This window comes from Hibiscus syriacus, unplaced genomic scaffold (genome assembly GCF_006381635.1).
Source record: "Hibiscus syriacus cultivar Baekdansim isolate YM2019G1 unplaced genomic scaffold, ASM638163v2 tig00111847_pilon, whole genome shotgun sequence".
In the NCBI taxonomy this organism is placed as follows: Eukaryota; Viridiplantae; Streptophyta; class Magnoliopsida; order Malvales; family Malvaceae; genus Hibiscus; species Hibiscus syriacus.
The window spans coordinates 2,728,779-2,742,500 of record NW_024063200.1 but is presented as its reverse complement, the minus strand read 5'-3'; the positions used below and the strand labels follow the sequence as shown (position 1 = coordinate 2,742,500).

Here is a 13,722-nt window from a genome sequence, read left to right as displayed (position 1 = left end):
GGACAACAAGATATATATATATATATATATTTGAAAGGATAAATGAAACAAAGTCGTTCATCATCTCATACATGGAAGTCTTTATAAAAAAGGTATCCCCAGGGGGACTAGTATTTAAGATTAATCTTATTTACATGAAAAAATGTAATTAATGCATGATAGAATTATTTCAATTATACCCTTTATTTTTTTTCTTCCATTTGCCCCTAGTATGCCCCAATTATTCGAATCTCTTGCAATAACTTGATCTGCAACACTCCATCTTGTCTTCTTGCAGGAAAGGTTCTCGTCATGCTCCCATAATTTATTGATGTTGGGAAATGAATGTTGGTTCCGTATTTAGGAAAGGAAATATGAGACTTTAAAGTCGTTATTCTGAAAAAGGTAATGTCATGGAAAGATTATTTCTGTCTGGGAAGGTAAAAGTACAGGTTTTGGTGCCTCGGGGGATAAGGACATGACTTTATTGTTTCAGAGAGAAGTGATGTCAAGGTTCGATCTTTTAGGAGTAAATGTGTTATTTCGGGTAAGGAACCATCAATGGTTATTTCGGCTTTGGATGGGGTATGGAAGGTCTAATTGCCCTTGTCAAAGATATATAATTAATGAAGTAGTAAAAAAAGCTTTAATTCATTCGATATTTAAAGAATTGCAAGATTAAAACTTGATTTATTTCTCATAACCTTGGAAAATTACCTAAGTTCAATTAACAAAATATTTATTGAGAATACAAAGAAAGAACAAAAACACGTTCAAACAGGACAATGCTAGTGCAATATGGTTTCACAATGGGTAAAAGAATTTTTTTCTTTTTTTGTTCTCTGCACGGGATGTCTTATGACACGTTAAAGGTCAATACCCATGGGTCAAAAAATTCTAGACCCTGCTCTTCGGTGCCCCACATATCTCAATGATGTGCTTTGATCTTCAGATGATGATAACATCACGTCCATAACTCCTTTTCTAGGTACGAATGGGGTGACTTCAATTTACCTCAAAAGATTTCGCAGGTTACTCCAAAGACCCATGATTAATGCATGTTGAAATGCAATGTATATCATGCAATGTACTATGTATAGATGCTAATGAAAAGACGCAAATATGCTCATGCAAATGCAAAGATGCAAAATGGGAATGCAAAATGCAACAAAGAAATTGATCCCCAAAGTAATTGTCATAAAACAACTTCCAAAGAACACACAATGTCTCAATACACCGAGATAGATGGAAACTACAAATCACGTCATATTGCTCGATTTCTTTAATTTTGATCGAATGTGCAAGAAAACAATATTCTTTTATCCTTGGGTTGATGGAAAATTGCAACTCTTCGACTTCTTTTCCAGAAATGTATTTCTTGAGCGACCATATGCGATTGACATCATCCATTATCTCGTGTTGGCTATCATTGTTGTTTGATGACTCAAATATATTATTTCTTCGGCTAGTTGTATCAAATCATCGTAGCACCCTTGAAAAGTTTGTTTTGCTACGTCATTTGAGCTTCAAGTATTCCAACTTGATGTACCTCTTTAGTTGTTTCCTAGAGCACCCTTCTGGACCATTAATGCGTTTTGCTTCTATTCTACCTCTTAGAGTGACATTATCGTATTGAAAGCCTTCTAATGTGACTATTAACTCAGGAATCAATACCTTGTATGTCATGATATATGAAAACATGTGTTAATTCCAAGGTAATTATCCTAGAACAACTTTCAAAGAACACACAACGTCTCAATATGTCAAAGTAGATAAAAATATATACCCCTTCGTGTGACGTTGTTGTTTTAAAAGCCTTCTAATTTTGATAAATAACTCAGGTATTAACAGCATGCTTATGCACAAAATAAAGCAACGATACAAGGAAAAGATGTTAGCAAAAATAATAATAAAAAAGAAGAAATATGTGTTAGTGAAATATGAAAAGATTAAATTCAACTGATAAATGGACCATAAAATATAGTGAATAAAACATACAGAGGAAATTAAAATCCTATCCGCATAATTTCTAGTTCACATGTATTTATTAAAAACAATATCTATCAAATAAATTAAAAGACAAATGTTAGAGTTCAATTCTCCTTTGTGTACACTTATATGGGTACCTATGGACAGAGTTTTAGTACGGTCTTAGATCGGGTGGGTTTCTACAGTCGACTATATGAAGAGTTTCGGTTCTAGGAGTAAAGGTACTCAAATTATCCTTGTCGGTGCCCCATTGGGCGAGCCAGACCCTCAATCCTCACCCATTATAGGCTTAAGCGGATCGAGTTCAATTCGAGAGGGCATATTTCCCTATGCCTGACACGGAGAATAAATCATCACGAAGATATATGAACCCCGAAAGCTACTTGATAAGTCTGACACAGAGAATAAATTCTCACGAAGACGTCACTTTCACTCCCACTTAAAAGGAAGAGCTCGGGTATAGAGCTTATGCTATGCAATGCAAGTGTCGTGTGTGAGGAGAAATTATCAAAAGAAAATACTCCCTAAAATACTTTAAGACGAATATTTCTCTTTCCAACTGAAATAAAAGGAATATAATTTTTTCCTAAGAATTCAAATTAAAATTTTATTCAACCAAAGAAAGAAATTAAATTCATTAATCCAAATTATATTATTAGAAAAGATAAGGGATATTCAATAATTTAAAAAATATCGAGACTTAATCCCTAATAAAATTAGCAAATTGTCTCGATAAGTTTAAAATAGTGAATATTTACTTTTTCCTTCAAAATTAATTAATTTTCAATGCAATCAATTTTTAAGTTTTTCTAGTGAGATATTTATTTATTTTAAAATATCGGAAAAGGACATCAATTTGTCTTAAGACTGTCCCTCTTAATATTTTAAAATACATAAATACTACCCTTAATCCAATTTGTAATCGATTAAGTTATGCTTATAAAGCTTTCATACATATTCGAAATTTAGATTTATATGCACAAACAAATTTACATGGCAAAAGTTATAAATTAAAAATACTAATTAGAAATAAATAAATAAAAATTAAAGCAAAGATAAAAATTAAATGCTATTCAATGATGGAAATAAAATTGACTAAATTGACAAGTGCATACTTTAAAGTATAAATATTATGTTAAATAAGCAAAAAAATAATTACTAAAATGAAATATTACAAAAATTAAAGTGCTAAAGAAAATAAAGTACCTAAGTTAAAAAAAATAAAATTGTACATTCACAGGAATTATAAATATTAAAATATAAAACATATGTATCAATTAAAATACATATTACATATTTTACAAGCAAAATATAATGTATAATACATTACACCACAACTAGGGACTAAAATAGAATATTACAAATTATAATAGCCAAATCAAAATAAAAAAAAGTGACTAAAATGAAAATTATAAATATTACATCCACATCATAATCATAAGAAACAAAATCCCAACTCTGACTAAAATGAATAAACAAAAAAATAGTGACTAAATTCAAAAATTAATAAAATTAATATACATATTATAAATAAATAACAAAGTTAATGACCAGAGTGCAAAAGAAATTAAAATATGATGAGCTTAAAGATGATTTTACCCTGATAGTGATCAAAACGTAAACATGTTGAAACTGGAAGATCTGGACTGCGATTTGACCCTAAAACACAAAGCAAAAAAAAGCTAGAATATTGGGACCTAGTGAGTGATTTACCCATTTTCATACAAACAAAATATTAACCTCATGTTTACGCCAGGCAGAAGCTTTCCAGAGCTTCCATAAACGCTTTGGTCGCCGCTCACCGGCCCTCACACATTGGAAACGGGCTGGTGATCATCCTAAACTAACCAATGACCTCGACCACGACTGAGGAGAGCTGACCGGACCCCTTGATCAGCCAAAATCCTCCCCTTTTCCTCTTAACCTCATTCTTTCTCCTCCATTTCTCCTCCCATCCGGCGATCGAGAGGGCTCAAAATCGAGCCTCAACGACGACCACCAACCGACGTCTCATGGCCGTGAGATGACCTCTCTCTCGCACGCCGACCACCACTCAACAATGGCCAACCTTATGCAACATGAGAACCCCAAAAAAATGAAGCAAAAACCAAAAAAAAAAAAAAAAGAGTAAACCAAAAGAAAGTGAAAGAGAACCTCTTTTCAGTCCATATTTTTTGAGAAAAAGCCTTCCTTTTACAAGAGTTTGGGGTTTTAATAATCCCATCCACCACAATATTATAATATATTTTACATAATAAATAAAATGAAAAAATAGTGTTTACACTAACCATTTAACATTGAGCGTTCATAACTCTAACATACGTGATGCTCAAACTCAATTTTAAAAAATAATAACAATCTCTTAATCATTAAGGTTATGCAATTTAATTCGTTAATTTATAATTTAAATTAATTAATTTGATATAATTTTAGTCAATGTCTCCAATTTCTATAATAATTTATTAATTGATTTGACATTAATAGTTTATCCTTTTAAATGTAAAGTTAATGAACAACACAATTGGCGAATGAATTTTATCAGAGTTCCAACAATGAAAGAAGATTGAAGATATGCAGGCAGCCAACATTATTTTTTATGTTTCTTTGACTCAATTTTTTATCGGACGCACACATCCGAATTCGTGTAACGTAACATATCTTGTCATTTTCACCTTTTTTCATAAAATATCCAAACATTACAAAACTATACAAACCGAGTTTTTAGCACCACCAACTCGAAAATTGACTTTTTCTCAACCCACTGCAACAAAATGAATGTTTCCACCTGTTGCAGTGGAACGGAAAGAAAAAAACTCACCTGTTGATGGAAGTGTTTCGGATCAACATCGATGCCATCTTACACATGAACATACTTATCAACATAACCCTGCAATGATGAGGAAATAATGATATCAAACTGAAAATGTAAGGCGGTCTACAAATCAATGTTTCCACCAAAAGTTTAAGCTGTGTGAAATTCATGAAAGAAAAACCCAAACTTGATTTCTTGAACCAACCGTAGAATAAACTGTAACTAATATAGCTAAAATTTGACTGAACCCAATGCACTGATCCAGCTCAGAACCGGCTCGAAAAAAAGGGAATCGGTTCATCGGGATTCTGACTTTTCCCTTCATATTATTTTTTTTTGTTCCAGCTCCATATCTTACTGTCGGGCCTAGGCTACACTTTTAGCCAATCCTAACGGCAATCTTTTCTCACTAGAAGGCTAGCTTTCATAAAAAACTATTATGTGCTCCCTATTGCAAAATACTTGTTCTTATAAGGAAGATTGTGGTTGATTCTAAGCATAGGTTCTCAGAGCATAAAGTACAATAATCCAACAAAAATGAAACATAATAAACACAAACAAAATGGAAGAACAAAATCCTGAAAATTGACGCCGCTGTTATGCTAATTACTGCAAGGAGGGAACAAAAAGAGAATTTACCATCACAAGTTTTGTCAATTTCTGCTGAGATGACTTGATGTAACGATCGATTTTTTCACGAGATTTGGGCACATGGTGGCTCTTCATAGCTCCTGATACCTTATCAACAGTCTTCTTCACAATAGTCTTAAATGTCTCATTGCTCATATTACCCTGTTTCCATGATGGCTTTAAAAGCTCCTTCACAAAACGTGCAAGGGCAACCTTGAAATGCTTCATTGATCTGGAACTTTTGCTCTTCTTGCTCTCCCCTGGAGACTTTATCTGGTCAGTCTCAACCTCACTAGTAGCCATGTTAACTTCAACCGGATTACTCGGGCTTCCACTCTCACCAGACCCAACTTCACCATCAGCAGTCTCTCCAAATTCCTCCTTCCCTGCAGATGCCACAGAAGCAGCAGCTGCAGCATCTTTCCTCTGGTTGTTTTTCCCCAAATTCAGTGGCTTGTTGGAACCACTAAGCCCCAACAAAATGTCAGTCACCTGTTACTTTCAACTTTGAATACAATTGTTTTTCTCGATAAACTTGAAGATGGTTCAATGCTATCAACGAGTGGATCATATTGGTCAACCTGCTCGAAGAAAATTCTGCCCAAAGGCCCTGGAAGAATTGGGTGACAATGTTGCTTGTTGAGATACGATACCTCTCTCATGAACTGAATCGTTAGCTAAACTGAAAGGAGTCCTATTGTAGGCTATATCTTTTTCTTGCCGGAGAATATCAAATCATAATTGGTATTCATTGGCTGAAGAAGAGTCGATGCATTTGGATTAGGAATTGAACTACTTGATCCTCCAATGTCAACTCGGTGGGGTGGGGTGTCCCCAAATTTGGTGGAACTTTTTAATGAAGAATTCATCTTTCCACCAAGATTATAAATACCATCAATTGTTGAGTGGTGTGAACTGTGTGGTGGTTGCTGTTGTGCATAGGGATTAATATATGAAGATGAGTAAGAAAGACCACCTGGTGGCACTCTCAGAGGAAAGTGGTTGCATTTGTTCTGTTGTGAACAGGGCAGAGCATGAGGATGAATATTGCTCTGGGAAAAGGAGTTTAAAGCAATAAAATTCTGCGTTGGAGGTTTGTGTTAAACCATCATCTCTCGACATACTAGGAGCTCCAGGCAGGTTACACACAGGTAAAGAAGCCTGCAAGATAGGTGATTAACATCCTGTATTGGAGGATAAGCTCGCTGTTGAAACCCATCAGATTGAGAACATGCAGGCAATTTAGAAAGATAAGGTCTTTGGAGAATCTGGGAACCAAAATCATTCCTCAGAGGAAAGTAACTCTGCCAAAAATGTGAAGAAACACTGAGAGTTACAGTTGAATCCACTAATGGTGGAGGAGGTGGAGGTAAGGAAGTCAAAGACGAATTTGGCTGTAGAGCAAAGTAAGACTCTTGGCTAGGTAACATGTAAGAAGGAAAGCTTTTCCCAGAAGATTGAAACATGGAAGATGAAGTTTGCTGCTCTTTCATACGTGCATTATCTTTACCATAAGAGCATAGGACAGAAGGGGAGGATATATGGCATGGACGGTTATGTAGCTCCGTTGCATGTGGATGAGCATTACTGTCTGGAAGCATATCTAGCGACGATTTTGATGTTTTACACGGTAAAGAATCAGACATGGATGAGTTATCTGTCATGATCATGAGAAAGAGAGAAATCGGAGAAGACGGAGGAGAATTAGGGAAATTGGAATAGGGTTAGGGATTTCAATTAAGGGGAGGTTAGGGATTTTAATTAAGGGGAGGGGTACTGCCAGCAGTGAAGGAAGTCACGCCAACAGCAACCAACAACACCTGCAAGGGAATCTAACTGTTAGAGACAGCTATATTGCCAGCTGAAATAGTTGGTACAATGTAAATATAAGCAATGTTCTAGGTAGGGCTGAAGGCATGAAATGAATGAATGAATTTTCAGTTTTCTTGAATCCCTTTTTTCTCTACTTTAATCTCTATTCCTCAATTTCCTTCGATATCTTCTTCTATCGCAGGGACATAACAATTGGTATTCAGAGCCACTCTTCCTGGCAATTTGTTCATTGCTATACCTAGAAAAATACCAAACCATGGTAGAAACTCCTGATCTTTCTTCAATCCAGCAGCAGATTGCAGAACTTACAACTCTGGTGAAGCAAGCAATGGATGGCACAAAACCTCCTAAATGGTGGGAAGAATAGGATAATCGGATCAGTAAACTAGAGTTAAGGATGGCAACGAATCAAGGTTGAGTGGAGCAAATTTTGAGGATTTTGACTGGGAGGACAGAGGAACAAGAACAAACCAATTCAGAGAAAGAACAGGTAATTATTTAACCTTCCTAAGACTGATGGGAAGAAGCCTATGTTAGTGACAGGGATGAATGAATCCCAATTTTCATATAGAACAATGAATCCGAAATCCTAAAATCTAAACCAGCACATGGTGACTCTATCAATGAGTTTATAGCCAATGATATTAGGATACTTCACAATAGAGGGTATAAACTGTTTGAAAAAATGTCAAAGCTAACGTTTCAGCATTGGACAGATCATGACAGTAATGACAAACTGTTCAGACAAGTTTTCACAGGTGGTGTTGATAAATTCATCAAATGTGAGTTCAATGTCGAGGGGCTAAACCTCTACATGGACGGAACAAAAAATTGGAATAGGTTGGAATTTGCACAATAACTTCAAAATCAAATGAAGGTTCAAGAAGAATTGAGTAATAAAACCGTCACTTATTATGATACAAGCTGGAGGAATGAAGGTCTTTTGAAGTGGAATTATGCTTCGAGAATTCGGTTGACTTCCATATACAGAGGGTGAGGTCGAGTTTGGAGTGTGTTGTACATTCCTGGCATGGGCCCTCTCAACAATTAGGATGTCACGAATTCTAAAACAAAGAATACGTTTGATATGAAGCGTGATTTATCTCGGATGATTTTGATAGGGAGCTGTTTCACGATACTTGAGCTTTGTGAAGGGTGTTGTGGACTCGAATGATCTTTCTCCAGCTTTGTGAAGGGTGTCAGGAAAACATTTGACATGATTCAAGAGATTTTTGAAAGTGAAAATAAAGAGGATTACAAAAAATTATGGGAGAACTTCGGCAGGTTTCTAAAGTTGGGCTGCATCGAAGACACTGGTAATCACAAACGTATAACTTCATTACTTTGGTTTACACATCAAAAAGTGAAGAGGAATTGACGAGTTCGGATCATATGTTGAAAATATGAGTGAGAATCAAAAGGCATTTATTACTTGGCAACTGACAGCTTGAAAAGTGCCAAGACCGCTCCATTTTTGGAGAAGTTGGTTCAAAAAGACATTGAGGTTCTCTATTTAATTGAGCCTATAGACGAGGTTGCCATAAAAAATCTGCAGACCTTCAAAGAAAATAAATTTGTTGATATTAGCAAGGAAGATTTAGAACTTGGTGATGAAGATGAGGTAAAAGAGAGGGATTTGCTCTATTCAAATACTGCTGAGACTAAGCTTAATGCCTCAGAAGCCCTTGCAAAGGCATTGTAAGAAAAGAAGGGCATGCTAGATTTAAATACTGCTGAGACTAAAGGTGATGCCTCAGATGCCCTTGCACAGGCATTGCAAGAAAAGGTGGCCGCACTGTTGCTTTTATCGCAGCAGGAAGCTCTTCAGAAAAAGATAGATGAACTTCATAGAAATTTGCTTCAAGTTACAAATAAAAAGGTGAAGGCTCTCCGAGAGTTGGCACAGTTCAAGCGGAGATATCAGTTATTGCAAGCGAAAATCAGTAATGAGATGTCAGAAGGGTTTGATCCTTGGGGACAAGGATCATTTCAAGGGAAGGGGAATGTCATAACTATATGAGAAGTCAACAAAGAAAGCAACAGGAATCAGTTACTTAAACAACAACTTTTGAATCTGAAATTTTTTCAGAAGACTCAAGCAAAGCTGAAATTTTTTGCTAAAATAAAATTGACAGACAAAGGTATAAAGACAGAGGACAGAATTTACCTGAAGTTTCGGTCTTACCATCAAATCTCACTTTTTCTTCGAAAAGGATTAAGGCTAGCAGCAAGGGTCTATGGTACCTGCATCGTTTTACATTGCATGGGGTTAATAGCAATAAACTTGTATGAGTCTCGAAGGTGCAAACAGTGAATTATGATAGTTGGTTGAAAAAGAAATCTAGAGATCAACACTACCTCATTGGAGCCTTCCAAGTTGGGACATAATGGAAAGTTGAAGGTCTAATCTTCTATGAAGTTTGACAAACATTGGGAGAAGTACAAACAGCTGCAGTGGACGAACTTGAGGTTGGAAAACGTCATTGGGGTAAATATTGTGCTCAAGGAACAATTGTTAAGTTTGATCCTTGGGGACAAGGATCCTTCATGGAGGGGTATTGTCATGATCATGAGAAAGATAGAAATCGGAGAAGACGAAGGAGAATTAGGGAAATTGGAAATAGGGTTAGGAATTTCAATTAAGGGGAGGTTAGGGATTTTATTAAGGGAAGGGGTACTATCAGCAGTGAAGGAAGTCACACCAACAGCAACCAACAGCACCTGCAAGGGAATCTAACTGTAGAGACAGCTGTATTGCCAGTTGGTAAATGATTGGTACAATGTAAATATATAAGCAATGTTCTAGGTAGGGCTGAAGGCATGAAATGAATGAATGAATTTTCAGTTTTCTTGAATCCCTTTTCTTCTCTTCTTAATCTCTATTTCCTCAATTTCCTTCGACTATTCTTCTTCTATCGCAGGGACAACATTATCTGATTGTTGAGGTTGGCAATTAGCATTTTGACACACTGGATCTAAAGGGCTGAATGAAGAAGCAGGTACTTGCTGAGAAGCATTAGCACAAAACTTCAGTGTATCCATCTTGCCAACTGATGACCTATCATAGTTGACAGGTGTTGAGATTCTGCAGCTGCTTCTAGACAATTTTCATAACCAACAGCATTAGGCCCTTCCTGCTTTTCTAACAAGTGTGTTTCAAATAAAGAGGCAGGCGATCTCTAGATCTATCAAACTTAATCATGCTATACTCATTGGATTGAATATCTTGATAATGAACACCTCCATCATCAGAATCTGTTCTTTCTCAGAGCTCGCTTGATCTCTTCATGGGCATTATTAGTACTAGAAGTATGAGGCAACTCCAGATGCTATGTTTGCTCCTTTCCACCTTGATTCATAACTCTTGCAAGAATCGTGGTGCAAATAACGACAAGACACTCCACGGTAGCACTTGCTCGACGGAAGTCAAAACAGAATGGCATATGTCCCTTCACTCGTCTCTTCTTTTCACCACAGAATTCATATACGTGCAGAAAAACTGGGAGACCTGCTCCTGCTTCTCCGGTTTCTGGGAGACCTGCTCCTGCTTCTCTTGTTTCTAGGAGACCAGCTAAAACAACAAGAAAGAAATTTAAAATTTCCACAGATCATAAACAAGAACTACGACGTACGGAATACAACATTCTTAAGAAGTCAAATTTCTAAAGATCAATAAAAATAAGACAAACAAAACCACAAGCCAACCACCTGCGAGATAGGCTACGCTTCCTTCTCTTCCGTGGACTTCTCTTTTATCTAGGGGTGAACGGCTCTGAGTTCTTCCCTTTCTATACTTCCCAGTATCGCAAGAATCATCTGAGTCGCTATCACTGTAGAAAACAGACTGTAGAAAGAAAATAGATTGTATAGTGGAAACAAACTGTAGGAAACAAACAAGTCTGTTATTTTATTCTTGCATCCTTTCAGTAGAAACATATTACATATTATATACAAATTATGCCTCTAAAACTAGGAAATTCTAAGTTAGGAAAGATACTAATCCTAGGAGATGTAATCCCTTGAAATAAGGGATTGAAAAACAGAAAATAATTACAGAATCTCTTGACAGCTCATTTCTATAATTCCTACACTCCACCTCAAACTGATGTATATATGTTGTATATACTCAGTTTGAATGACAGCATCAAAAGTCACCGTGGAAGGGCTTTGGTGAAGATATCTGCAAGCTGTTCTTCGTCGGAATGTACTGCGGTTGTGCAACTCCATTCTTGACCTTCTCATAAATAAAATGTCTGTCTATCTCAATGTGTTTCGTTCTATCATGCTGCACTGGGTTTTTTGCTATACTCATAGCTGATTGACTGTCACTAAAAATCTCAAAATTCTTATTGTCACTAAAAATCTCAAAATTTTTTGTCATCTAAGTCCAGTTCTGTGAGCAGTCTTTTAATCCACATCCTTAACATATTCCGATAGCCATTGCTCTAAACTCTGACTCAACATTACTTCGAGAGACAACGGCTGTTTCTTACTTCTCCAAGTCACCAATTACCAAACGTAGCACAGTAGCCACTAACTGACTTCTATCAGTTAATTCACCTCCCAGCTTGCATCCGTATAACCTTTACTGTTCTGTCTTGATTTTTCTAAATATAAGTCCAGCTCCTGGGGTAAACTTCAAGAACCTTAGAATTCTGTAAAGCTTCCAAATGTTCTTCTCGAGGATCACTCATATGTTGGTGACAATGCTCACTGAGTATGCAATATCAGGCCTGGTCAGTGAAAGGTAGATCAACTTCCCAACTAACCTTTGATAGGTTTCCTTGTTTACTGGATTTCCAGTCTGGTCCTTGCAAAATTCAAGCCTGGCTCCATTGGAGTTTCAAACTGGTTGCAGTCGAGCATCATTGTTTTTGCAAGAAGATCCAAAACATACTTACGCTGGTTTATGACCAGCCCTTCTTCGGACCTTGCAACTTCCATACCCAGGAAATACCTCATACTCCCTAAATCCTTGGTTTCAAACTCCTTTGCAAGATTCATCTTTAGCTTTTCTATTTCTATATCACTTTCCGTTATAATAATCATCTACATAGACAATTAGGAGGGTTATCTTACACTTCGTGTAATTTTCTGAATAATGTGTGATTTGCTTGGTTTTGTTTGAAACCATTATGTGTCATAGCCTTAGCAAATCGATCAACCAAGCCCTAAGAGACTGTTTTAAGCCATATAAGGATTTATTGAGCTTGCACACAGTTTTCTTAGTGACCTTCTTTCTAATCCGGGGGGGACCTCCATGTATACTTCTTCAAGGTTCTCATTCAGAAAAGCATTCTTATGTCCATGATGCAATTCCAGTCCATGTTAACAGCTACTGATAACATATTCTGATGGTATTCAATTTTGCAACCGGTGCAAAGTCTCCTGGTAGTCGATGCCATAAGACTGAGAAAAACCTTTAGCAACCAGCCATGCCTTGTACTTTCCACACTCTCATCGAATGATTTGACTTTGAATATCCACCTACCACACAGCTCTCTTCCCTTCTGGCAAAGCTATCAAACTCCATGTCTTATTCTTTTGCAATGCTTTTATCTCCTCTTCCACAACCTTTTTCCACTCGGGAGATTGAAATGCTTCTGTCACATTCTTAGATTTTCACACTGTTAATGCTGACAGTGAAGGCCTTGAAATTAGACTGTAATTTACTATATGCAACATAGTTATTTATGGATGAGCAGTGTATTTCTTACCCCCTTCCTAATAGCAATAGGAAAGTCATCAAGATCAACAATAGTAGCCTCTTGGAACCATCATTACCTTCTGTTCATATGCAACAGGATCCGAATCTGGTTATTGGTAAATGCTAGGCTGACTGATTCTTCAGCAACATCTTTCCTTCTTCTTGAGTAAACACTGAGTGTTTCGGATGGGGAGTTATGTTCAAGGTCATTGTTAGGTGCATTTTTGGTAGTGGTGGAAGGGGTTTTGCACGGACTAGAGTTATGAGGTAAGGAGAAAGCTAATTCATCAGTATTTAGGTTATCCTCACCCTCACTAGGAAGGAACTGTGCTAGCCGGCTTTGGAGAGACAGTAATAGGTAAGAAAGGATAGGCTGTAAAGAAATATTGGTTTGAACAGGCTGAAATTCCTTGTAACTCCCCCTGAATTTCTGTTCTCGAAAAATAAGGTTGATTTTAAAAAAATGTACATCAAAGGAGACTATGTCTTTTTTGTGGAAGGTGAGTAACACTTGTAACCCTTCTGACTCGAAGAATAGCCCAAGAACACACACTTTATGGACCTAGGATCTAATTTCCCTCTGTTGTGGATATGAACAAAGGCTATACCTAAACACCCGAGGAGAAAGACTTGAGTTTAAATGTTTAAAATGGAGAAAAAGCTGAAACAGAACCTTAGTAGGAATTTTGAATCTAAAGTCTTACTTGACATTCTATTGATGAGGTACGTGGCTGTAAGAAGAGCTTCCCCAAAGATACTTAGGAGCATTAAC

At 36.6% G+C, this 13,722-nt stretch overlaps 1 protein-coding gene across 3 annotated transcripts; it reads right to left on the bottom strand.

Moving 5' to 3' along the window:
• Positions 1-4,601: 4,601 nt before the first annotated feature.
• LOC120172256 (zinc finger CCCH domain-containing protein 38-like) lies at positions 4,602-10,331 on the bottom strand. 3 transcript variants are annotated; one of them, XM_039179758.1, is made up of 3 exons: positions 5,420-5,913; positions 4,787-4,855; positions 4,602-4,729 (listed from the first exon to the last, which is right to left on the bottom strand). In XM_039179758.1, the coding sequence occupies exons 1-2, from the start codon at positions 5,711-5,713 to the stop codon at positions 4,826-4,828; spliced, it is 324 nt and encodes a 107-aa protein (XP_039035689.1). In that variant the 5' UTR covers positions 5,714-5,913; the 3' UTR covers positions 4,602-4,729; positions 4,787-4,825. The 3 variants fall into 3 exon arrangements, 2 of the variants coding, with proteins under 2 accessions (XP_039035689.1, XP_039035688.1); XR_005520950.1 differs by adding an exon at positions 10,177-10,331 and having other exon boundaries at positions 4,614-4,855; positions 5,420-7,067; XM_039179757.1 differs by having other exon boundaries at positions 4,614-4,855; positions 5,420-5,912.
• Between the last annotated feature and the right edge of the window lie 3,391 nt (positions 10,332-13,722).